General features: G+C 44.4%; 2 protein-coding genes across 11 annotated transcripts in view; one reads left to right on the forward strand and one right to left on the reverse strand.

Moving 5' to 3' along the window:
* Positions 1 to 4,562, forward strand: part of CREB1 (cAMP responsive element binding protein 1) — a 60,720-nt gene extending 56,158 nt beyond the window's left edge. Inside the window, exon 10 of the transcript XR_002744916.2 lies at positions 168 to 4,562. The gene's annotated coding sequence lies outside the window, so the exon portion shown is untranslated. The remainder of the gene's footprint in view (positions 1 to 167) is intronic.
* Positions 4,563 to 9,577: 5,015 nt separating this feature from the next.
* On the reverse strand, positions 9,578 to 23,748 carry METTL21A (methyltransferase 21A, HSPA lysine). 10 transcript variants are annotated; one of them, XR_006583501.1, is made up of 5 exons: positions 23,126 to 23,277; positions 22,210 to 22,389; positions 20,418 to 20,529; positions 12,250 to 12,548; positions 11,165 to 11,294 (listed from the first exon to the last, which is right to left on the reverse strand). XR_006583501.1 is itself a non-coding variant. In XM_006935509.5 (4 exons), the coding sequence occupies exons 2-4, from the start codon at positions 22,354 to 22,356 to the stop codon at positions 9,928 to 9,930; spliced, it is 507 nt and encodes a 168-aa protein (XP_006935571.1). In that variant the 5' UTR covers positions 22,357 to 22,389; positions 23,126 to 23,277; the 3' UTR covers positions 9,578 to 9,927. The 10 variants fall into 10 exon arrangements, 9 of the variants coding, with proteins under 9 accessions (XP_006935571.1, XP_044890332.1, XP_019694101.1 ...); XM_006935509.5 differs by lacking the exons at positions 11,165 to 11,294; positions 12,250 to 12,548 and adding an exon at positions 9,578 to 10,175; XM_045034397.1 differs by lacking the exons at positions 11,165 to 11,294; positions 12,250 to 12,548 and adding an exon at positions 10,039 to 10,175 and having other exon boundaries at positions 20,368 to 20,529.
* Between the last annotated feature and the right edge of the window lie 781 nt (positions 23,749 to 24,529).

The following is a 24,529-nucleotide window of genomic DNA, read 5'->3' on the forward strand; positions in this document are numbered from 1 at the left end:
AATGTTTTATATTTAGTCATGGGTTATTTTTAAAAGTTTGTTAATGTATTAACAAAATATACAGATGTGGGTGTTAATTGTTGGGTCCCTTTTGAAAAGTAAGGTTTTTAATTAATATTTGTAAATGGTTTATTTTTGTTTGTAACAAACCATTGTCTCTTTTCAAGGATGAACAGAGTTTATGAAGGAGCATCATTCTAAGAATTGAGTGATGTAGTCTTATATTTGGACAATTCACCAGATTCTCAAGAAGGCTTTCAAACGACTGTAAAGTTTGATGTTTATCCTGCTGAGCTAATGGGGAAAGTTGTAGCATAAAAATTATTTGTATACCAGCATAGATGTGTCATTTTCCAAAACTTCAGCAGAAACCAAGCAAAGTGACAAATCTTTTCACAAACTAGAATTCTTTCTTAATGAGTCAAAATGTTTCGAATGTCATAAACTTTATAAATGAAAATTGCCTAGTATTTAGCAAGTTGTATTCTCCAAAGTAAAATGTTTCCAAAAGTTGAGGCATTCTGTTTAGTTAGAAAAGTTGGTGGTCCTCTTAGTCCCTGATGAATCAAGGCAGTCACATCCATATTAGCTGGTTGAATTTGTAAGTTTTTACAAACACCAGGTCCTTTGTACCTTGAGGATGATTGCACTGGTTTGAAGTCAGTTACTTAATGGTGAGGTAAGAAATCTATTCTGTTGCTAAATCTGTTTTAGACCCATAAAGAGACTTGAAAATTTCAGTTTATACAGATAGAAATTAAGCATCTTTTGTGCAGACTTTTTTTTTTTTTTTTAACAAGAATTGGAAAAAAGGTGTTTGTTTTTAAGCATGCAACTTTGAGAATCTTTATTAAGGAAATGACATAATTTAAAAAAAAATCTTGTAGCCAAGAACATATATGGCCACATTACCAGTAATAAATGTTTTTTTCTCTTCATATTGGCCAAAAGGGAATGAAAATGTCATCATAGGAATCTGTACATATGCTACTGATTTGCCTAGAAAATAGCAAGTTTGGTATCGCTTACTTTGCAAATATAGGGCCATGTGGCACTTTTATCTATAGGACAGATTAACTCTAATAAAAATGAAGTGGGAGGGGTTTATTTTTGATATATTACTCTTACGAGTTTTCAAACTTTGATAGTGTTTAGCTGAAAAGTGGTTTAGAAAGGGCTAGATCCAATGTGTCCACCTTATTAAAAAATTGATATCAGATCTAATTTTAATTTCATTCTTTTCAAACTCAAGTACCATATTGGCAACCATCATATTGTCATAGGTGCTCTGTTCGTTTAGATATTATGGGGGGGGGAAATGGCATTTGTATAATATATGTGTACATATATATAAATACATACAGTATATAATCTGAAGCTCTGAGAGCTCCTAAGTCAGGAATGCTGAGTATTATAGTATATTGAGGTCAGATGAAATTTTACATCTTTGCGTGTTCTGTTGCATCCCGTTTGGTAGTTTCTTGGACTGCATTACTCCAGCACTCATGATTGATTTTTGTCTTCTAATTTTCTTCCAAGTATTTTATTTTTACTGTTCCTTTTCTTTGGCTTGATACTTTTATGTATGTTACTAGTCACTTGAAAACTCCCCCGCCCCCAAAGTATTTGGTTTTTATGCTTTGTCTCTGGCAGCTATAACAGTGGTAAGAACATTTTGCAGATAGCTTCTAAAAGGTACCACTGATTCTTCAAAACTCATCCTGGGGGAGGAATTTGGGTGTTTTCATTTGAGCAGGGATTTTTTTCAGAAAAATGTGTTTTGATGGTAGGTCAGCAGCAGTGCTAGAATCTGAAAGCACAATACCAGTCAGGCAGGCTGTCCGATCAGAAGTCATCTGGCTGAAGTTTATCTCTGTCTCTCAGGCCTAATCCCTACTATCATTTTGACCACTTGGGGTGACATGTGGAATCATACAAAGGCTTAGGAAGAAACAACCAGTGTGTTTAAACCAGGATGCTTTTACTTACTTGAAGTGACTTCAATCTAGATTTCTTCTTTACATTTTAAAAATGTTTTTAATTTTGTGATCAGCAACAGTCAATTTATTAGCATAAATTGGTCTCTTTATTTCGAAGATCAAAAAGTCTGCTTCATTTTGCAGGATTAAATAAGGCGAATATAAAGTTATGATTTTTGAATTAAAGTGGGTTTTTAGAACAGTCATTACACACCTTTTCAGTTATTTGTAAGAGGCTTCATTTTGTTGCCTTTTTGGCTCTGAAAACTTTTGGTATGCTGTTTCCCGTTGACCTGATACAAAAGTTGTATATTTATTTGGATTATATTTACATTATATTCTTTGTAAATGTTTGGTGTAACTTGCACTTTTAAAAAATGACCCTGTTGGGTGTTAGCAACTTGAGAAAAGTTCCCTCATCAATTGATTGTCAACTGGCTTTTTATGTCATTTTCCTCTCTTCAAATCATGTGACTTTTTTAAATGGAAAATTTCATTAAAATATTTTAGCACCTAAAGGCTAGCCTTATAAATAGCTGTGAAAGAAAAGTAACAGGAAATTAGATTTGACTAGCCCAGTTAATTAAAAGATGAGTTTGAACCCAATGGGATTCTTTTACATCATGGATAAAGATAGAAGGAAAAGCAACTGGAGTAAATTGATACTTATTTTCAATTTTAAATGAGACTGTATTCCCATTCCAACATTAGTGTTGTCTGTAGGGTGCCAAGATATCCATCAATTTATCTAGAACAGTAAAATAGTTTTCAAGGCAGTTAATTACCATCATCATGGAGACCACATGGAATGATTTGACTGAGGTTTTTTCACTTAAAATTGGCTTTGTTACCATCAAACACCTAAATCGGACTGAGGTCCGGTGAGAAGGGAAAGCGCAACGCGCTTTGGTAAGCTGCCTGGAGGTGAAGACTTGAGGGATACATTTGCTCACTCTGTTGTACAAAGCACAACTAGAACTTTTGTTGGATGGTTTGCCTACATCTTGAATACTTTTAATGTTGATACGTTGACTTTTTTTAAGTTGACTGCACAGTCACTGTATGTACTAGGAACTGGTTTCCTTGACTTTCTCGAATCAATGGCTAGGAGAGGCACTAATCCCTGAGGGGTTGAACATATCATGAAGCTGAGTCAGTATGGAAGAATTTCAAATAAATCAAACAGGGTGCTGAAGTTCCATCTGTCTCATATGCTTCTGATAAGTTCGTACTGATTAGTGAATGTAGCTTAAGCCTTTGTATGTGTCCTCAGGGGGGCAGACTTTAAGAGGGACCAGATAACGTTTGAGTGGAGGGATTATATTTCAGGTGTTTTAGCTTGAAATTTATTTTTTAAAAAAATAAAAATAGAAAAAAAAAATAGAACAAAGCCTGTGAAGATGATATAAACAGGCAGAGTTGTTTTAGCACAGAGAGAAAATATTGACCTGTCTGCATTCTGGTACTGTGGGTGCAGGTCCTAGCTGGGTATATAACCTGATACATTTTTAATTATTCTCACCAGCAAGTGAAAGGAAAATGAACAATCTTTGGGAAATGTCTTTGAAAAGGGGCAAATGGTAGGAAAATCAGATTTTACCTCCTTTATACAGGCATTATGTGATACTTGCCTACAGAAGTATGGGCGTTTCCAAGCTTCCGAGGAGCATCTCAGAAATGTAAGAGTCAATCTGAGATAGTTGAAAAATTGGTAGGGAAGGAAGAAAATCCCTGCAAATAGTAATCTTATGTTAGTTGGCCAAGTGAAATGATCTATCTTTGTGTTTGGGAGGTTTTATTTTCTTACGTTTTTAAAATTGAATTGGTAAATGCTTTATAGACATATTTTTATCCAGGTGCCACTCCAATTTGTGTATGTAATAAAAATTATTTATATTAAAAGTGGGAAATAATTTGTCACCATTGTTCTGTGAGTATGGATTTATGGAGGGGTGGCAAAAAGGAGTGCTAGTTAGCAGTTTTCCATGTAGAGTCGTCCCCAACTGATTTGTCCACATGTCATTTGTCCTCCCCACCCAAAAAAGGAATTGTTTCTAACCTAGATGTATCACTTGAGACTTTTTAGAAACAAAATAATCAGGGAAGTTTCTAGAGAGAAAGATGGTGTTTGTTTTTGTTTTAATTTTTCCTTGAGGATTGGGGTAAAGAATACCTCCCCCCAAAACTATCAGCACAAAACAGGGTATCGATTTTTAACTCTGATGTTACTATTGGAGTTGAATATTAAGTAGATATAATGAGGGAAATACATTTCTAATAAAATTCCCTACATTCTAGAAACATCCCTGTTTTAATTTTTTTACCTAAATCTTTTTGTGCTCTATCTGTGTAAAGAGAGAAAATGTACTGAGTTATAATGCATTTTATTAACACTATGTACATAGTAGCTGCTTTGTGTTCAGAATGGTAGCAATTGCTTTGTATATTAAAGTGATCCTTGTGAATTTGTGAAATATTGTCAGAAAGTGCTTTTTCTTACTGTAATCTTTGTGGTATCAACTGTCCTAATGCCCTTTTTACACACATTTATGTGCAGTCACATAAACATGCTTTTAAAAACTCTGTAAGTCTCTTTTTTGGGGATGGGGTCTCTCGATTTTGGTTTCTGCCAGTAGTGTTAAGCTGTATTTTCTGGGACTTCAGTTTATTACTTTTGTTAAATGAGCAAAGTTTATGTTAGAATATATCACAAGCTTGTGTTGCACGGCAACGGAAAACTAATTTGAGAAACCAGAACATATCTTCAGTTATTTAATTTTACTGTATTCCTCATTTTTAGCACAAGATTTCTTTGTTCAGAAAGATTGAACAGTGCCTATTTGAAGATGTGGAGATGTTACCGCCCTATTGAGAAAACCAATGGAGACATGTGACCAGCTGTCTCCAGTGTCAGAAAATACATGTTTTAATTGGAAGAACAATGAGAATAGCTAACTTGTCAGGCCCCCTTGTAATTCTAAAGTTCTGTGATCAGAGGAAATGGGAGGAGGTGTGGTTAATCTGCTCTTTGCTTAAAGCATAATAAAAGATTCTCTCCTGTTGATTTAATTTCTGAAAATAAGCAGTTGCATTTATTCTAAGGTACTTTTTTAAAAAATTGCCATGACGTATTTATTAAGCTTGTTACACCTGCTATTGTATTGAAGGAATTGCACACATTTTATTCTTTCTCTTCTACAAAGTGTGACCACTTAAGGTGATTGTACAAGCAGACATTTTTGAGAGTGAAAGGGTGACGTTAATAGGGACAACAGGTGTAAACCAGGATTGTGCTGAGCAAATCGGGACCTTTAGTCACCCTCCTTGTAACCCGTGTCCAGGTGCTTGAGCCTCCAATAAAAGGATAGAGTGCCTCTCTTCTCTTTATCCATACCTTTGTGGTCACTTGCTTATTTCACCAATACTTGAGCACTAAGAAGTACCTGTCCTCAAGAAGCTCTAGGACACAGCCGAAGAAACCATTCTAAGACGTTCACACAATTTTAGCTCTGGTGCTACACTCTCCTATTTGTCACCTCCACTCAGATTGCAAAACAGAACCTCTCATTTCTCCTCTAAATCCGTTCATCTCTCAGCTGGCTTTTTCCATCTTGTAAATGATGCCACTATTCCGCTACGCTGCTTAAGGCAAAACCCCAGAAAATCACTGCCTTAGTGTTACCTTCCACTGTGCATTTTTCATTTCTCCACATCTTTCTTTTGCATATTGACCAAACTGGGGCTTAGGATTCTGATGAGGTCCTAACAAGTGAAGAGGAAAGGTATTTCCAGGCACTTCAATGCTATTTTTTTTTTTTAAATTGAGGTGCAATTCACATAACAACATTGACCATTTTTAAGTGAACAATTCGGTAGCACTTAGTGCCTTCTCAACGTTGTGCTAGCTACCACCAACTGCATATCTAGGTCCAAATCGTCACTCCAAAATCAAACCTTCCATCTATTAAAGAGTTATTATTTTCCCCTCCCTCTATCCCCAGGCAACCATGAATCTGCTTTCCATTTCTATAGTTAACTATTCTTTCTTACGTATAGGATCCTATGTGACCTTTTGTGCCTGGCTTCTTTCGCTTAGCATGTTTTTGAGGTTCCTCAGAATCATTTATCAGTACTTCATTCCTTCTTATGGCTGAATAATCCATCATATATGCCACAGTTTATTCATTTATCCACTGATGGTCATTGGGATATTTCCGCTATTTGGCTTTTGTGAATATGCCGCAATGAACATTCACGTGCAGGTATTGGAGTCCCTGCTTTCAGTTCTGAATACATACCCAGGAGTGGAATTGCTGGGCCATATGGTAGTTCTATGTTTACTTTCTAAGGAACTGCCAAATTTCTCCTGAGCTGCCGCACCACTTTACATTTCTGCCAGTGATGATTGATATGTGAGCGTCCCAATTTCTCCGTGCGCTGACCAACGTTGGTTTTAATTATGCCCCTTTACAGGTGTGAAGAGCTAGCTCGTTGTCAATCGTATTTGCAACTCTAACGTTTAACGATGTCGCGTATCATCATGTGTCTGTGGTTATTTGGAGAATAACCAGAATGCTCAGAATGTCTGTTCAAGTCCTTTGCTCATTTTTTAATGGTGTTTTTTGTTGTTGTTGAGTTTTATGAGTTTCTTACATATTCTGGATACCAGAGCCTCACCAGGTAGTACGATTTGTCATTATTTTCTCCCATTCTCTTAAGTTTTCGTTTCACTTTCTCCATAGTGTCCTCATTTTTTAACTTCGTTTCCTTAAGTAGTATGTACGTTTGGAAAATATGACAAATGGGGAAGCAGTAAAAAGCAGTGTCTTGTGTATCCTTTTAGAGACAATCTGTGCATATACATGCAAATGTAATGTCTATTCTCTCCTCTCTCCCCTTTTTACATAAATGGTACTTTTTCACTGAATGTGTCTTGACAGTTCTATTTCAGTTTATGTACATCTGCCTCAGTCTTTCTAACGGATGTGTGGTATCCCATTGTGTAGATGTATCATAGTTTAATAAGCACCCTCTTTTGTGAACATGTAGGTTGTTACTTTTGACTCTTCCAGATACACACAAGTTAGTATAAATATAAGCTAGTTTATCTTTAGGATAGATACTGAGAAGTGGGAATGTTTATTAAGTATGGTTTTCATATTTGAAGGTTGCTTCCTAAGCATTAATAATTTGCTAAGTTAATAAAAAGATCACATTGCTATTTTTTTAATTCTAAAATGTATGTATGTAATTTTTAGGAGTTAGAAGTGGCAGAGCCAGCCTCAACACAAGGTTTTGTAGCAGATAGGCCCCCCTTTTCACACCTCTGTTATAGGGATTTCCCCTCTACCACAGAAACAGTTCTCAGGTAGGAAACTTAATTTTTCAGCATACCATGTCTTCTAGTGTTAAGTTATAACACTTCCTGGCTGTAGAAAGAAAAGCATAATATGAAGATTGGAAAGAAACGTCAGAGCTAACAAATCCTCAATTTTTAAAGTCACAAAAAAAGAACAGAGTTCTGCTCTGATTTCACGCAGTTCTTGTCAGTTTCTCTTTTTCCCAGAACAAGGCTCTCCATACTCACTGCAACATGTTGCCTCCTTCTTGTTAAAGACCTTGAAAATGCTACTTTTCGGGGCATCTGGATGACTCAGGGTTAAGCCTCTGACTCTGGCTCGGGTCATGATCCCATGGTTTGTGGATTCAAGCCCCGCGTCGGGCCAGCTATTATCAGCGTGAGCCCAATTCGGATTCTCTGCCCCTCCCGCCCTGCTCTCCCATTTGCCCTTTCAGAAATAAATATTAAAAATTTAAATTAAAAAAAAAGAATGCTGCTTATGTCTAGGTAGAGGTTCTGGGGTAGCAGTACAATTACGACCATGTCTTTGACACAAAAATAAATCACAGAACTATTTCACCAACTATGTCAGGCCCCATGCTGGTATATTAAAAAGTGGTTTTTAAAATTACTTTAAAATTTTTATCTTGAGAGAGAGAGAGGGTGGGCAAGAAGGGCAGAGAGGATCTCAAGCAGGCTCCACACTCAGAGTGGAGCCCAACACAGGGCTCAATCCCACAACCCTAGGGTCATGACCTGAGCTGAAATCAAGAGTCAGACACTCAACCAACTGAGCCACCCAGGTGCCCCTCTTCCTGATTTAAAAACTGCTATCTTGGGGCAGCTGGGTGGCTCAATCAGTTGAGCGTCAGGGACTTCGGCTCAGGTCATGATCGTGGCTTTGAGCCCCGCATCAGTCTCTGTACTTACAGCTCAGAGCCTGGAGCCTGCTTCGGATTCTGTGTCTCCCTCTCTCTGCCCCTCCCCTGCTCACACTCGGTCTCTCTCAAAAATAAATGATTAAAAAAAATAAGTAATCTGCACAGGGAATGACAGCGTACTTTATAGTGGTAGTTGTAAGAACCTGACGTCCTACATATATTTTAACATAGCATCTTGGCACCAGTATTTGATCTTAATTGTGGGAAAAGTCACTGGAGAACTAAGAGTTCTAAAACTGAGCAGTGTGAAAATCAATGCTTAGCATACAGTTGGTTTAGACTAGGTTTCTATCCTTGAGGATAAGACAGGCACACTTAGAATGCACGTTCCCGAGGTCAATCCTTTAACATAAGAGAAAGCCATCACAGCTTTCCTGACATTTATAGCGGACACTGTGGCATGCTATCCAGATATAACGTCTGCCCCCAGCCCCATCCCTCACCCCCACACACCCATTAAGCACTCACTTCCCCAGCTTCTGGCAATGTTGGATGATGGCTCTCAGCTGAGTTCTCTCCAGGTCTTTTCTTCATCCTAAGGGTATGCCCCTTAGATCACATGACTAATCTATGCAGGGATAGAAAACCCTGCCCTCTTGGCGGAGTATGGCCCAACTACAGGGCCATCCTAGCTCTCGTTTCTGAGGACTCCTGACTGCCTCCCAGCCTAATTTCCCCCTATTTCCCAATCCTACTACTTTTACTACCTCAGAGATGTCGACCTTGAAATCATTCCCATTTAAACTTTCTACACCCTAATGTCCATCTCTGAGTGTATTTCCCCAGGGAACTTGGCCTGAGACAACAGTTTAAACCCAAACACACACACACACACACAAAATCATTTGATTTTTCACTTAAACACCAAACTATTCCTGTTGAATTTTTCTTGCCTTTTATTGACATCTATTAAGACAAGAAAAAAAATTACCTTCAACCTTTTCTGACCCTCAATGTTTTATGGACATGCAACACCACCAATTAATGCTTCGTTCACTCGGTAGAGCACCCAGACATCTTGAAGTTTTCCATCCCCACCCAAAACCACTTTAATGTCTGTTCTGCAAAGTCAGGGATATTAAAGGAGCTGAACCCCAATTAAAATACTCATTTCGAAGAACATACCTGAGTGGGGGGCCGGCCTTTCATTTCATTACAGTGTTGATACTGCAGGGCTTGTGTTTTGTTTTAAAAGACCTTCCGTGTTCATAGCACAGTATTGGCGTTTTACGGATTTGCTGGACTATGGATATTTCTATGTCACGTGCATTTATCAAAATTGTGTTGAACCTGTACGTCACAGAATGCTCAGAATGTTTAATTCATAATTCATCTTTATTAAAAGTAAAACCTCTAAAATATATGTAGAAAATAATGTATTGGGTATTTTCACATCCAAGGTAGTCATTAAAAGGTTAAGAGGAAGGAGGTCTTGTTTCCGATGATTTACAAAGATCTATCTCCAGTACCCTCGACCATACTGAGGTTTTAATTCTTGTCATCTGAATTTGTTTAAACTGTTAAGCTTTTACGTTGCTTAAAAAAAAAAAAAAAAAAAGGTGTGTGTGTGAGGGAGACAGAGAGAGGGAGAGACTTCATTCATAAAGTCTGTCAAAGATAATCATAAAACAATGTAGCAGTCATTTAACCCAAATACCAGTACCCTCTAAATGGAATGCAGTTTTTCATTCAGTGAATATTTGGCCCTGAGACACTGGCTGCTGGGACGCAGCCCTGGAGGAGGCACCAGTCCTGGCCCCCAGAAGCTCCCCATCTTCTGGGGAATCCAGACACGGAATAAGCAATTACGAGCACAACGTGGAAGGAGCTTCTCGGGGAGCTCCTCCCATGAAGGGGTGAGATTTCGAACTGTTTTCGACGTCATCTTATGCATTATACGAAGGAGGGGAAAGCCTAGGAAAGAAATACAAACACAACATCTGAGAAAGGGGAGCTCCAGGGGAAAACTACAGCCATTGAAGACGACATCCCAGGCACAGCACATGGTGGTTTCAAGACGTAACTCAACTTTTACTTTTACTTCATTTGTTTGTATGCCTAAATCGGAAATGAAGCCAAAAAGCATGAAATGAGACCTCAGGGAACTCACATCCTAATCTCAAGTAACCAAAAGTAATGCTCAAAACCTAAATGGGGCAGACAAAAGATTTCAAGAGCATCAACAGCTCAGGGAATATACATTAAGCCTCTTGCTTTATATTCAGAAAATTAGAAAACTGGGCTAAACATGTATCTCAGAATGTATTTAATAGAATTTGCATGGGTTAGCCTCACCGAAACAAGCTCACTGCTTTGAAGGCCCTTTTATACCAGCCCTCCATTCTATCACCAGTGAAAATTGTTTACCAAGAGGGGGCAGTATGAGATACAGATATCTCATACATTCCTTTAACGCTAGTTGGACTTTTCAGAGTAAAATAGGACTATGAATGAAGTCACAGCAGTGGGACAAAGTGCCACTTTGTTTTCAAACGGCACATGTGCTTTGTCCCTTGGGAACCTTTGGTTGGTTAGGCTTTTTGTTCAGGAGCCATTTCATCAAATGTGGTTCAATTCCCAGGCTAAGACCTTCACCGACACGCTCAATAACAACATTCCTAAAAATTACAGCCAACTAGAAGTCCTCCCTCTGGTTTCTCTTCTGTGCTTTGTAAATATGTACGTCTTTGTCAGGATCGTAGTGAACCTTAGTCACAGTAAACTGCCTCTCCAGCATCGCCAAGAAGTCGTTATCCCGTTCATAGCGAATTCGGCAAGCTAAAAGAATCACGGAGCGGTTGCTACAGAGATGTTCCAAAGTCTGAAGAAGATCTGTGAATGTTTCTTCTAAATATATGATATCAGCTCCAAGTATCAGGTCAAATTCTCCAGGTGAATAACTCCCCAAATTTTGTCCCCATGTCAGCTCCTTAACAACAGCTTTGGGTTGGATATGGGGAGGTAAGTTGGCTTGAACATTTGATTTAAGAAATTCTAATGCTACTTTTCGATCCGTGATAGTCACATGAGCACCTAGAATGTGGGACAGAGAGAGAGAGTCATGTGCACATCAATACAACTAACAGGTAGGGGTGTCAAGTCAAGTGGGGGGTGGGGGGGGGGGGAGTGTCTCTAATATTCCACCTGAAATCCAGAAGCTCATGCCCTGCAGGGATGGCTGCAAACGATCAGAAAATGACCAGCAGCTCCTCTGCACCACTTACTGGTAAAAGTGAACTTTGGATTTGCCCCTCTGACACATCCGTTTGCTAAGTTGTGCCTCTGAAGTGCAGAGCCCCCCCAGTGACCCTACACTGAAGCTTCTGGATTCTGCAGGTGGAACTGGCCCACCTCCCACAGGTATCTACCACTACATTTTATTCATTAGCTTATGATCTTCGAGTCAGACCTGAAGGTAAAATGGAATCCACAAAAGAAAAATCTAGGAGCAAATGATTATAAAGACGACAAGATACCAAAAACAGGGAAAGGCTACTTTCTCAGGTCTAAGCTTTAAAAAGAGTCAAGGAGGGATTAATTGGCTATTAAGAAATCCCAGTCCACGTCTCCTTATGCTGTTAGGAAGCAGCCAACCTGTATGTATTTAAGTTATATATATATATATATATATATATATATATATATATACACACACACACACACATACATACATGTATATATATACACGTAAGTTATATACATATATGTATGTATGTACACATATATATGTATATATTTTGAAAAGTGGTTAAACTTAGAAATTCCTAGATTGTACTAAAGTACCGTAGATTAAAAACGTGAGATCATGTTTACTAAATGCTAAGTTCCTGCGTGCATACGGCAAAGGAGGCAGTATTTCATTAACGTTTCTCACGAGTTGTTTACCATGAACTAAATGTTTGCCGTGAACCAATACGGCTGGGAGAAGACCGAACCGTAGTCACCCTGACAGCAGTGAAGCGACTAGCTAAGGCCGGCCCTGAAGTACCTCATCTGCGCTGCAGGAACCGTATGCATAATCCTGTTCAATTCTGACTTTGTAACTTCTGAAATTTAACGTAATTTCCACTCTTTCATAAGATTCTCGCTTCCGTGCCTTCTGTAGTGCCTTCGTGGGTCACGCCCCCACGGGGTTCCACACCGGCTACGGCAAGCACCCCCTCAGCGGCAGCTGGTGGAATTCAATCTGACGCTGACAGTGCTCCGTGTGACCCCGACAAAGGTGCTCCGGTTGTTGGACTTACAAGCATGCACCTGCCGCGCTGACCATTCTGGCCGAGCAGCGCGCTGCCTCAACGAGAAGAACGCAGAGTCACTTCCCATCTCCCCCGAAAGTCAAGCTCACAGACAGCCTTTTCCTGGTTTGACTCAGAAATTTATGTCTGGATTTCGTAACAACGGTCTGTATTTGCTGGCAATACCGGAGTGATCTAGTCTTTTGTAGATCACCTTGGTGTTCATTTGAATACTTCTTGCACGTAGACCTTCCCGATGCCTGTCTCGGAGGGTTTCTGAGGTTCTGAGGCTACTTCTAATCTGCTAGGTGTTCCAGGAGTTTGATGCGACTTGGCCACTCCTCTGTCAACTGCATAAATATCCAAGTGGCTGCTATCAACCATGGGACAAAAACCCCTACCTCAGAGCTTAGATTCAAGTGAAGAGACAGGCAATAAGAGGTGTTTTTGAAATCAGAATGACCAGTACGTTAGTTGGAGATACTCACTCCCTAGGGCAAAAATAAAGCAGGAAAGAGAGACAGACGTCCAGAGGTAAGGAAAGCGGGTGGGGCATTGCAGACTGAACAATAAGGGAAGGCCTCACCGAGACAGTGACTTAGGCGGAGTGCACTGCAGGAGGGGCAGTATCCCCAGAAGGCAGAAGAGCAGGTACACAGGCCCGTGGTGGGCAGGCCAGGGCAGCCAGAATGGTAGGAACGAGTGCAGGAGGGACAAAGCAGAAGATGAGGCCAAAGGAGTAATAGGCAGGAGGCAGACCACCGAGGGCCGCACACGTCAGGTTTCAGAAAGGCTTTGGCTTTTTCCGAGAGGAGAAGCTAATGGAGAGTGCTGAGCGGAAGCGCCAATGAGGTGAGGCTTTAACAGACTTTCTAGCAGTAGGGCCAGGCCGGAAGCAAGGGGCCTTGTGACGAGGCCCCCACAGTGACCCAGGTGAAGGAGGCTGGTGGTGTGCCCCTTGCTGCAACCACGCCACGCACCCACCCCGGGGCCAGCTCCCAAATACGCCCACCCAAGAGCAGCCAACCCTGACTCTGCCGGGAAGCTCTTCCTTACCACCCACTCACGTTTCGTCTCCCAGACGTCCGTCCCTGAACATGGCAGCCCTGCCTGTGGTTTCCTTTTGGGTGTTTGTTTACGGAGAGGAGCACAGGGATGTCTTAAGTGTCTTTTAATCTATCAGTTTCCCTACAATCTTTTGTTTCCCCTTTCAGTTTGGGGAAGAAACAAATCATTTGTCCTGTAGTTTCCCACAATCTGGATTTCACCGACCGTGCCATTTTATATAGTTTAGTCTGTTCCTCTCTCCTCTGTATCTCCCGTAAATTTGACTTTTTTGAGCGAGGCTATTTCAGAGGTGGTGATATGTTCTTCATCAAGGGGTATGTAGTACCTGGTAAGCTGTACTTTTGTGACGTGAACAGGCATGAATACCCAATGCCCAGATCTTTAATTCACTACATGCCTTTTGCATTTGTTTGTTAAGAAATTTCTATAAAGGATAGTTTCTTTCAATTATAGTTTGTTACTCATTTTGTATAGGAACTGAATAGGAAAGGCAGGATAAATTTTGCTCCTCCCTCCCCTTTTATAAACTGGACTCCAAAGCAGCCTCCAGAGATGACTGATGGGGTTTATTCTGTTGTTGTATCATCAACTCATGGATTAAACATATTTGATATATTTGGATCCAGTGCCATTATCAATATTGATGTTCAAATACTGCCGGCAGACTTTTGATACAACCCCATGTCGTCCTTGTTAGCCTCCTTGCTATCTGGTGGGACAAGATATCCCAGGTCCATCTTACACATTTCCCGCTACAGAAAATACATTTCTGTTAGACATTGTCAAAACTTTTTGTTTTGGGTACCTGGGTGGCCCAGTCCTTAAGCATCTGACTTCAGCTCATGGCTCCTGAGTTCAAGTCCCACATTGGGTGAGCTTAAGCCCCACTTCGGGTGAGCTCGAGCCCTGCTTCTCTCCCTCTCTCTCTCTCCCTTTCTCTCTCTGCCCCTCACTCACTTGCACCTCTCTCTCTCTCAAAAACATTTTGTTGTTGTTTTCTGTTTTTAGATGGGAGCCAGCCAGTTTGCAGGCTTATGGGAAGGGCCAGGCAGAAAGAGGGAAGAAAAGAGACAGTGTGTGCGTGGGGGGGGGGGGGGGCTGTTTGCAAGCACACCAGGAGCAAAGGCAGAGACTGTGGGGCACAGCAGGGCTGGAGGCAGTGAGGGAGGTACAGAAGTTCTCTTCTGACCGCATCAGTCTCCTCAGTGAAATGAGAAGACGCGTCTCTGGCTGGGAGCGTGGATGGAGGAAGAGGGTGGGCGGCTGGCAGAGTAGGAGAGGAAGCACAGTAGCATCCACTGCCCCCCCCCCCCACTTTCCCCTCCCCCCTTCAACATTCCTGGATCCTCAAGGTGAAGAGAGACCAGGCAGCCCTTGTGTTGCCTGCAGCCACATTCGGCTGCACAGTCACAGGCCTGGAACAAGCAGAGGACCGCCCTTCGCCTGGAGGTTAGCCTACGGGAGAAGCGGGGAAGGGCAGAGCCCCCACGACTGAAGACGGGAGGAAATGCCCCCCCACACACACACCCAGGGAGGTTCACAAGATGTTCAGGCAGGTGCCCTCCGAGGCAAGGCTGACTTCATGAGGACTAATGGGCAGGGACCCGGCACCACACACCCCGTGGCCTCTCACTTGGTAATGGACCGAGAACACGCAAACGCTTACCATCACTTCCCATTTGCACTTCTGTGAGCAACTCCTTACTGGAACATTTGAACACGTGCTATGTACTAGAGACACAGAGATGAGCAAGAAGATGCTCATCCTCTAGGAGCTCAGCCTCATGAGGGAGAGACCCAGAAACACAACTGTGATACACTGTGGGGAGTAAAATATGGTAACCTGGGGTGCCAGGCGAGTTTCACAAGGGAGAAATTCTCCGAGAGGGCCAGAGGTCAAAGAAAGGATTTGGAAGGAACAGAAATCTGAGCTTACACTGGAAAGACGTGGCACTAACCAGGGGAAAGGGTGAAGAAAGGGCATCCGGACCAGAAGCAGCGTGTGCGTCCCTGGAACCGAAAACAGCGCGCGGATCTGCAAAGCGAGACTGACAGCCCGTCAGAATGAGGTGAGAGCCTCAGGGGTGTTCGGCCGTGGGGAGGCAGAGGGGTGTTTAAGCACCGGCCACCCCAGCACTTCTGCATCATGGATGGGCCACTTCAGTCCACTGGGAAGTGGCTCTGAGAAGACAAAGCAGAGGCAGAGAGGTCAGGTGGTGGGGACCTGCAGAGCCTCACAGAGGAGACAGATGCTGAGAGCTCCAGCCGGGCGGGGGCAGCGCAAAGGGAGAACTGGAATCAAGAAATCCTTAGAAGATGGGTCAGCGGGGCTGGCAGGGGGGTGGGGGAGTATGGGGGTGGGGGGGTTACGGGGCGCGGGTCAAGGGGTAGGCCTGAGTGCGTACTTGGATGGCCACACTAACTCAAGAGAACAAAAGGTCGAGTTTGCAAAGGGAAGAAGAGTTCAAGTTTAAACACACATACTGTTTGAGGCACTGAGAAACAGGCAGGTAGAGATGCCCAGCCTTCAGTGAAACATACATACGAGTGGAAAGCTCAGTGGAGATTTACACTACAAGTACAGAAAACTAAAAGACAACTTCTTCCTGAGCATATTTTAAGACTCTTCCCCAGACTTGGTTGAGCATCAAATCACCTCAGAAGCCTTTAAAACCCAGATTCCCAGGGGCCTGGGTGACTCAGTCAGCTAAGTGTTTAAGGGTCTGACTTCAGCTCAGGTCACGATCTCATGGTTTGTGGGTTCGAGCCCCACATCGAGCTCCGTGCTGACAGCTCGGAGCCTGGTGCCTGCTTCACATTCTGTCTCCCTCTCTCTGTCCCTCCCTTGCTGTGCTCTCTCAAAAATAAACACCAAAAAGAAAAAAAATTTTTTTTTAATTAAAAAAAAAAACAACCCACATTCCCTGACCCCACCCCAACTTACAGAACCCTATCTTTAAAATGGGATGATTTTTTTCTAAGAATACTTTTCACACAGTATAAAGAGATTTTCAAACTAAGGACGAGGGTGGGAGTCAGAACAGCATTCCAATTCTAACTCCACAATCCAGGAGTGTTGTGACCTTGTGCAAGTTACCTAACCTCTGTTAAGCCTTCATTTCCCAAGAGGAAGAGAGCTCCAAGTAGACCTACCCACCAGGCAGGGGGGGCGCGGTGAGAAGGACAGACTAAATAGAATGTGGGAACTGCCCAGGAATTAAAAGCTGTTTTGTTCTTTTAATAGGAAAATCTCATCATCCATTATTCAAGTTCTGCATAGAACTTACTGGGTTTTTTTCCCTGGCTTTTTAATAGAATCTGTCTTTTCCTTCCTCCCCATCAGAATTAGAATGGAAGCTTCCTGAGAAGACCGGAAGCCTCAGCACCTAAACTCAGGCCTGGCATATGGTGGGTGTTCCCTGAATTTGGGAATAAATGATTCGGGTTACGAAAAATGAAAATACTTTTTTAAAAAGGAGAACAATCAACCTCTGACACGTTCAAAATTACCACCTATTCTAGTTCTCGCTGCCTCCATTCTAAAGAGAGTAATTTTTTCTTACCCTCAGGTCTCACCCTAAAAAGCAATGCCTTATACTTTGCAGTCACAACAATAACGGGTGTGCAAATCACACAGGAGTGCAGAGAGATGCGCACGACAGAACATGAAATGAGACACACATATGTGTACGTACATACATAGGTGCATACACACACATACACACACCTTTATAACCACAATTACAACTGTGATTAAATATACAAGTGGAGGGGTGCCTGGGGGGCTCAGTGGGTGGAGCGTCCGACTTCAGCTCAGGTCAGGATCTCACAGCTCGTGAGGTCGAGCCCCGCGTCGGGCTCTGTGCTGACAGCTTAGTAGAGCCTGGATCCTGCTTCAGATCTGTGTCCCCCTCTTTCTCTGCCCCAACCCACTCGCATTCTGTCTCTGTCTCTCTCAAAAGTAAATAAACATTAAAAAAGAAAAAATTAAAAAAAAAAATACAAGTGGAAGCAAAAGAATGGAAGGAAATAAACCAAAATGCTAACAGTACTTATGCTGCAGAGTCATGAATAACTAGAATGTTTTAGGCTTTTTCCCCCTTTATTCGATTTCTAGGGCTATTTTTGAAAAGAGTTACATCCCTTTTGTAAGAGAAACACTACTTTTCATGATTTTCTAGTTTGCCCAACTCTTATTCCAGAACTATTTGAGTATCTACCGCATGGCAAGTGGGGTCTGGCTGGGGCCAAGGACACACAGGATGAGACACAGTCCCAAGCCTCGGGAGCTTCAGCCTGCCAGGAGAGACAGACACAAGAAATACCGGCTTGTCAGAAAGGCCGGGACAACGTGGCAAGTCTACCAAGGGCTGTGGGGAGAAGAAATAAGGCAGCAATGAATTCTGCTCCGCGGCAGGAAAGGATTGAAAGAGGGGGCGGTGAAGCTAGGCCAGGAAGCGCACCTCCCCCCAGTCACGAGAGAACACCGTGCTGTTCTGTCCCAGCCCACTCCCAAAGCCGATCGTCTTGTGGGGCGACAACTACCTAGTCCTCACTCTGTGCTAGTCTTTAAAGAACCTCATCATCCTGTTTTACCCAACCTCACAGATCCGCATTTCTAGATCACAAACAGATATACTCAGAGGAGCAATTAACATTTATTGAGCATTTACTTTGTGCTAGTCAAGGAGCTGATTTCTGTGCATGATCTCATTGGATCCTCAATGTGGCAGGAACTGATTTTTATCCCCATTTTATAGGGAAACTGAAGTGGAGAGATTAAGCAACTTGCCCAAGGTCACACAGCTAGTAAGAGTTAGAAAAGGTGTCAAACCCAAGTATAACTCTAAACCTATGCACTTTGCCAACTCGCAAGTCTCTGCACCAGCCGACGCAGCTCTGCATGAAGACCCGCTTGTCCAGAGGAAACAGAAGAAACCTCATTTCCCCTCCAGTTAACTCCTCCCACATCAGCAAACTTAGTGTTAAGGAAAGACAGTAAGTGCCTAATGCACCTGGTTTGAGTCCTCAGGTCTCCACTGACCAGGACTCCACAAAGTGACTTAACCTCCCAGAACCCCAGTTTCACCGGCAAAATGAAAAATTTTTAAGTGTGGGGCGCCTGGGTGGATCAGTCAGTTTAAGCATCGGACTCTGGATTTCAGCTCAGGTCATGATCTCGCAGTTGTGAGATGGAACGGAGTTGGGCTCCTCGATGGGCATGGAACCTGCTTGAAATTCTCTCTCTCTCTCTCTCTCTCTCTCTCTCTCTCTCTGCCCCTCCCATGCTCATACGCACACTTGCTCTCTTTCTGTAAAAATAACATAATAAAGTAAATAATAAAATAAAGTAAAACAAAATAAAAAAATGAAACCTAACACCCACGGGAATGGGTAAGGCTAACCTGAGGAGAACAAAAGGCAGTGTACGAGCGAGGGCCTCATCAGTACCTGAAGGTGCCGTGGTGTTGGATGGAGACCTAGATCCATTTACACACTGTTAACTACCACACTGCCCATGTTCCCCACCACATTTTGGAAGGCTAGATCTAAACACAGAAAAGAATACTAAAAAAAGAAATAAGTTACCGGAAAGAGGACACAATAAAGGAGGGGCTTAAGTGGGTCCTCGAGCACCTGTCCACAATGGAATGGAATTCTAGCTCCTCACCACCAAAGTGTGGTCTGAGTACCACCAGCGTCTGCATCATCATCCCCTGGGAGCTTGTTAGATATGCAGGTTCTCAGGCCTGACCCCAACCTACAGAAGCAGAAGCTGCATTTTGACAAGAGCACTGGGTGACGATGTTGAAGTGGTGAATGTTATATGTTGTATGTTAGAGGCTGGTCTACCCACTGGGTGGCTTGAACGGCATGAGCCAGAAGCTGAAGAAAGGAGTCAACAATAAATAACAAAATAAAAACAAAGCTTAAAAATACTGTAGGCCTAAATTAATATCTGTATACCAAACAAACAAAAAAAAAAATGACAAACCTCGATACCAATTCAGAACTGTATACCGCGAAGAGAATTTTTAAATATAAGATGTCAGTACAAACTACAGCAGGGCCGGCCCTTCTCAGAAGAGACGAACCAGCAAAGTTTCCTCAGCAATGAATGAGACTATCTGTTCTACCTGCCTCGCAGGGTTAAATCCAACAGAGTACAAGAAGGCCCCTAAAGTGTAAAAATCTATGTACATGAATACGACAATTTTCTTTGAACTGAAAACTGCCTTCTGATCATACTGTCGGCATAAAACTGAAAGGGGCAGGGACCTAATTCAGACAACCCAATTGTCTCCTGAATTGCAATTCTAAATGCCCAAATAAACGTGTGTTTGCTTAGGGGCGCCTGGGTGGCGCAGTTGGTTAAGCATCCGACTTCAGCCAGGTCACGATCTCGCGGTCCGTGAGTTCGAGCCCTGCGTCAGGCTCTGGGCTGATGGCTCGGAGCCTGGAGCCTGTTTCCGATTCTGTGTCTCCCTCTCTCTCTTCCCCTCCCCCATTCATGCTCTGTCTCTCTCTGTCCCAAAAATAAATAAAAAACGTTGAAAAAAAAATTAAAAAAAAAAAACACGTGTGTTTGCTTAAACAAAACAAACAAACAAACAACCGAAGGGGGCAAAGCAGTCTTTCATGGGAAGTATAAACAACAGGATGAGAGAAAGAGCGAGAGCGAGAGAAGAAACGAGGCTTACTGGAGTTAAAGACACCAGCAGGTGACTCATAAGTACAGGGGACAGAACATCCAGTAAGGGAAAAACCGGTCTGGGTCTGTGTCAGGGAAGCAGCAAACACACCTGTCAATGAGCTCCACTCGCAAAGGAGGGAGCCAGCATACGGCACTCACCCAGCAGGGCAGCCACTATGCCCACCAGCCCGGTGCCGGCCCCCAGCTCCACCGCACGGCGGCCCCTCAGCTCCACAGCTCCCATCTCCAGATACGCGGAGAGAACGACGGCCTGAGTCAAAACACAGCGTTGCATGTCAACGAGTGCCGAGGACCCCAAGGGTTTCGGGCGGGCTTTACACTGGCAGGAAGACATCACACCCTCTCTCCCACTGCAAGGTTGCAGTCCCAGTTTAACAACACACACAGAAATTCGGCTGCTGCTGGGAGATGACCCTAGAGCGGACGTAGTCTAGGCCCCACCGAGGTCCCTCCTGGGGACAGCAGGGGTCGATGACGCTGCCCACACAACACAGGGTGCTGCTCAAGTGGGAAGTTTCATTTCTTACTGTGTCACTTAAAGTTTACAAAACGACCCCAGTGGAGCTTACATGAACAGTCTCTGTGATTTTGCTTAAAGGAATGTCCAGTTCCTAACCCAAGTTCAAGGCAGCTAGGCCACGATGTCACCCAAAGGAAGAGGCAGAGTGGCTCCCGCCCGGGGCTCCTGGAGCTGGGTGCTTCTCTCGTGTTGTCCTGCATCACTGGGGGCCCTCACCACATATTATCAGGCATGGGAAAGGAAGTTTGGGCCAAAGTTTTGGGCACCTGATGCATGAGTTAGCATTTGCATACAATTCTATAAAAGCATTGTAGGAGCACCTGGGTGGCTCAGTCCGTTAAGCATCCAACTTTGGCTCAGGTCATGATCTCATGGTTCGGTTCACGGGTTCAAGCCCCGCATTCGGCTCTGTGCTGTCAGCACAGATCCTGTCTCCCTCTCTCTCTCTAAAATAAACATTTTTTTTAAAGCATTGTATGTTGTTAACATAATTTTTAAATAGAATTTGTCTTTCACAGCCACATACTAGTAGCATAAGTAACAATTCCTCTTCTTGGTGAGCATTCAAAAGGCTCACCCATTCCTCACTAGTATGTACCCTATTAGTCGTTCTGGGAATACTTTCCATGTAATCACCTTGGACTAGATTCCTAGAAGAGGCTACAATACATTGAGATGTTTACACCTGAATGTTTCTCTAGCATCCCTAACGCAACGTTAAGACCACAAAATTACATCTATCATTTATCCAACATTAAATGAGTTCCCACTGCGAGCTGCTTAAGGGCAAGTCACTGTCACAAAAGCTGACAGAACAGTGCTGTGGGAGGAAGAAGTAAAACAAAGCAACTAATAGTATAATTTTGTGACCATTACAACTACGGAAAACTTCAGGAAAACATGTGATCTTCACTTTGGGCTCTCCCACTTTTTACAGTATTCTTTGTGCAATATTTTCAAAATGAAACTTAAGTGAAAAATTAACTTAATGAGAGTCCAAAGCAGTTAGGGGCTTCCTGCCTTCCTTCCAGCTCTCCCTCCCTCTTTCCTGTTGGGTATATTACTGGCAAGTAATTTACTTTCCCTCAGCTTTCCTTTATTCACCCTCAAAATGCAATCTTTTGGGGTTGGGGGAGGGAGCGGGGAAGTAAGAGATTCCAATGGGTATAAGTATTTTTGGAGGGGCTGGGGGATGAAAATGTTTTTAAAATAGACCATGGTGATGGTTACACCTCTCAGTGAATTTACTTTTTAAAAAAAAATCACAGAATTGTATAAACAGGTGAAATGTATGGTATATAAATTATATCTCAATAAATCTGTTATTTAAAAAAAAAAGAAAAAAAAAAAAGGAAGAAGAAAGCCAGTCTTAAAATCAATTGTGGTCAAAGGCCCCAGGGTCTTACTTACCGCGTCCCAAACCACCGCGGCGACTCCCAGCTGTCTCCAGTCCTGCCGGATCCGGATCGTGTGGTTCGCAAAGGAGAAGGTGGCAAGAGGTTTGTGGAATTTCTGCAAGCCCATTACCGCTGTCTCCTCGTAGGGCACCAGGGCCATGTCACCTGCATCCAGCTCTCTGCTCCCTCAAAGCTGTTGGGGAAAAAAATCTCGCGTGACGCTAGGGCCAGAAATACTCATTCTCTTTTAAATCGCTCCAAATGTTTTTTTTAAGGTCGTTTTACATGTTCAAAAGAAGAAACACAGGTGGGGGGAACCTTGGTCTAATTCCTTTTGCATGGCTCTTCCCCTTCTGGGGAGAGAAATTTAGTCCTGAATCCATGCTAAAAGGTGTCTTTGGGCACAAGAACCCAAGACCGTGCAACTCCTGCAGGATGCCCTACGCACTCTGCTGTCACCACTGGGTGAATTCCGAACCCAGCCGCGTTAGAAGCAGAGCGGAGCGGCGCTGACAGCCCAGGGCCGCGGAGAACACGGCTCTTTCTAAACTGGCCAGGCCCACGCAGACTGCAGCTACCGCCCGCTGCGGCCGGCAGGGTAGTTCCTGCTGTTTTGCTTAGGTGTTTCCTCCACCCCCTCTAAATTCAGTGCGTTCACTAGTTACCGCCGAGGACCCGAACCAGCACTTGGACTGGGTGTTAACGGTTTGATTATCCGGCTTTTTGACACCGGCTGGATATACACGGTCGACGCAGCTCCAGCTCGCCGAGACTGGAAGTGAAACACACTGGCGGATTCCGAGTCGCCGGCGGGGAGAGCGAGAGCCCGGATCCGGGGTGGACTCGGGCGTCCGCGGCTCGGAGGCCTGCCCCGAGTCCCCCGAACCCGCCCCCCCCCCGTCCCCTCCTAAGGGCCGACAGGTACGCACTCGCTTCCGGCGGGCCCCAGTGCTCCGGGAACCGGTGGAAGTGGGGGTCGGGCAGCCGGTCCACTGGGCCCTTCGGCACCCCCAGCCACGTGGGACGGGTCCTACACCGGGAGTGCAGTAACACAGCCCAGCCCGAGGCGGGCCTCGCCCCTACTCACCGCTGCGGATCCGGCCCCGCGTGGCGCGCATTGTTTGCCCCGCCCCGAGCGCGGCTGCCGCAACCACCCGCCTTAAAGGGCCCGGACCCGAGAGACCGCCGGGCGCCTGCGGCGCGGCAGGCGGCGGGGGTGGGCGGCGCGCGCCGGGAGACACGCGTTTCCGGTCCCACCTCCCCCAGATAGGTGTTTCCCGAGCGCTGGGGCGCGCGGCGTCGCAGGTGTGCTGGCCGCGCCCTGGAGGAGGACGCTGGGGGAGAGGACATCAGGTCTCCCTCCGGTGGGTCCCCAAAGTATTCAGACCACCAAATCGGTTTCCCGGCCGCCGAGGGCAGCGTGGGCGAAGGCAGCGAGGTGTGGAGCCGCGGGTAGGTGCGCGGAGAAGGCGCGGGGTGCTCCGGCGGCCGGTGAGAGGGAGACCACCAACCTGGCGCTAAGGTCTTGCGCCGGTTCCACCTTCCTGTGAGCTCGTTCTCACCCCTGCGCAGGCGCGCGCGCACTGTGTGTGTATGTGTGCATGTGTGTATTTGCGTGGTTTGGTTTTGGTTTTTTTCTAGTTTGTGTGCTCTCCTGTTTTTCCTGTTAAAGGTGGCCAGTTAGCAGGTGTAGGAGAAAGTTTGCTCCGAAGTATACGTGGTCACCCATTTGTCCTCGCGTCACCAAAGTGAGGACCGAAGCGGCGTCATCACCGCTTGGTGGCAACAGAGTAGGAAAAGTGACAAAGCCCTTGTCAACTAGAGCGCGAACTCAGAGTCCGCACGCGGCGCCTGGGCCTTCCAAAGTAAAACGGGCTCCGGGGGCGCAGGGAAGCCGGGGGACGCGCAATTGGCCCCACACCCGGTCCCGGGCGTTGCTGCAGTCTCAAGGCTCTAGTCTCCCTCCTTCCAGTGCCCACGTTGGTGCACCTGCCGATGCGACACCTGTGTTTGACGTGAAAGCCACTGACCTAGGCTGCTGGCCCTTGGAAAGCGCGGCTGGAGTGAGCACCCAAGCGTGCGACCGCGCGGGTAGCGGTGTCCTCTTCTCGGGAAAGGTTTCCTTTCCTTCCAGTACTCTGACCTCCAGCCGCGTCCCCCACCCACCCACCGCCGCTCGGTCACGGCGATTCTCAGCCCCGGCTGCACGTTAGAATGTAGGAGAGCGCTTTTCACCTCCCCCTGCCTGGACTCTGCCAAGGGAAAGTCTCAGTGTGAGGAGACCCGAGCACTGGTACTTTTAAGAGCTTCCTGGTAATTCCGCTTGAGACCCG

The sequence above is a fragment of the Felis catus genome, chromosome C1 (assembly GCF_018350175.1).
Source record: "Felis catus isolate Fca126 chromosome C1, F.catus_Fca126_mat1.0, whole genome shotgun sequence".
NCBI lineage: Eukaryota > Metazoa > Chordata > Mammalia > Carnivora > Felidae > Felis > Felis catus.

What these genes read in the sequence shown, in the direction of transcription:
- METTL21A (XM_019838542.3), bottom strand. Translation starts at nt 22,356, where the DNA reads ATGGCCCTGGTGCCCTACGAGGAGACAGCGGTAATGGGCTTGCAGAAA. An exon ending in CCGCGGTGGTTTGGGACGCG is followed by an intron (nt 20,530 to 22,209) that starts GTAAGTAAGACC and finishes GTTTTGACTCAG; the next exon opens with GCCGTCGTTCTCTCCGCGTA. An exon ending in CATAGTGGCTGCCCTGCTGG is followed by an intron (nt 11,295 to 20,417) that starts GTGAGTGCCGTA and finishes CCCACATTCTAG; the next exon opens with GTGCTCATGTGACTATCACG.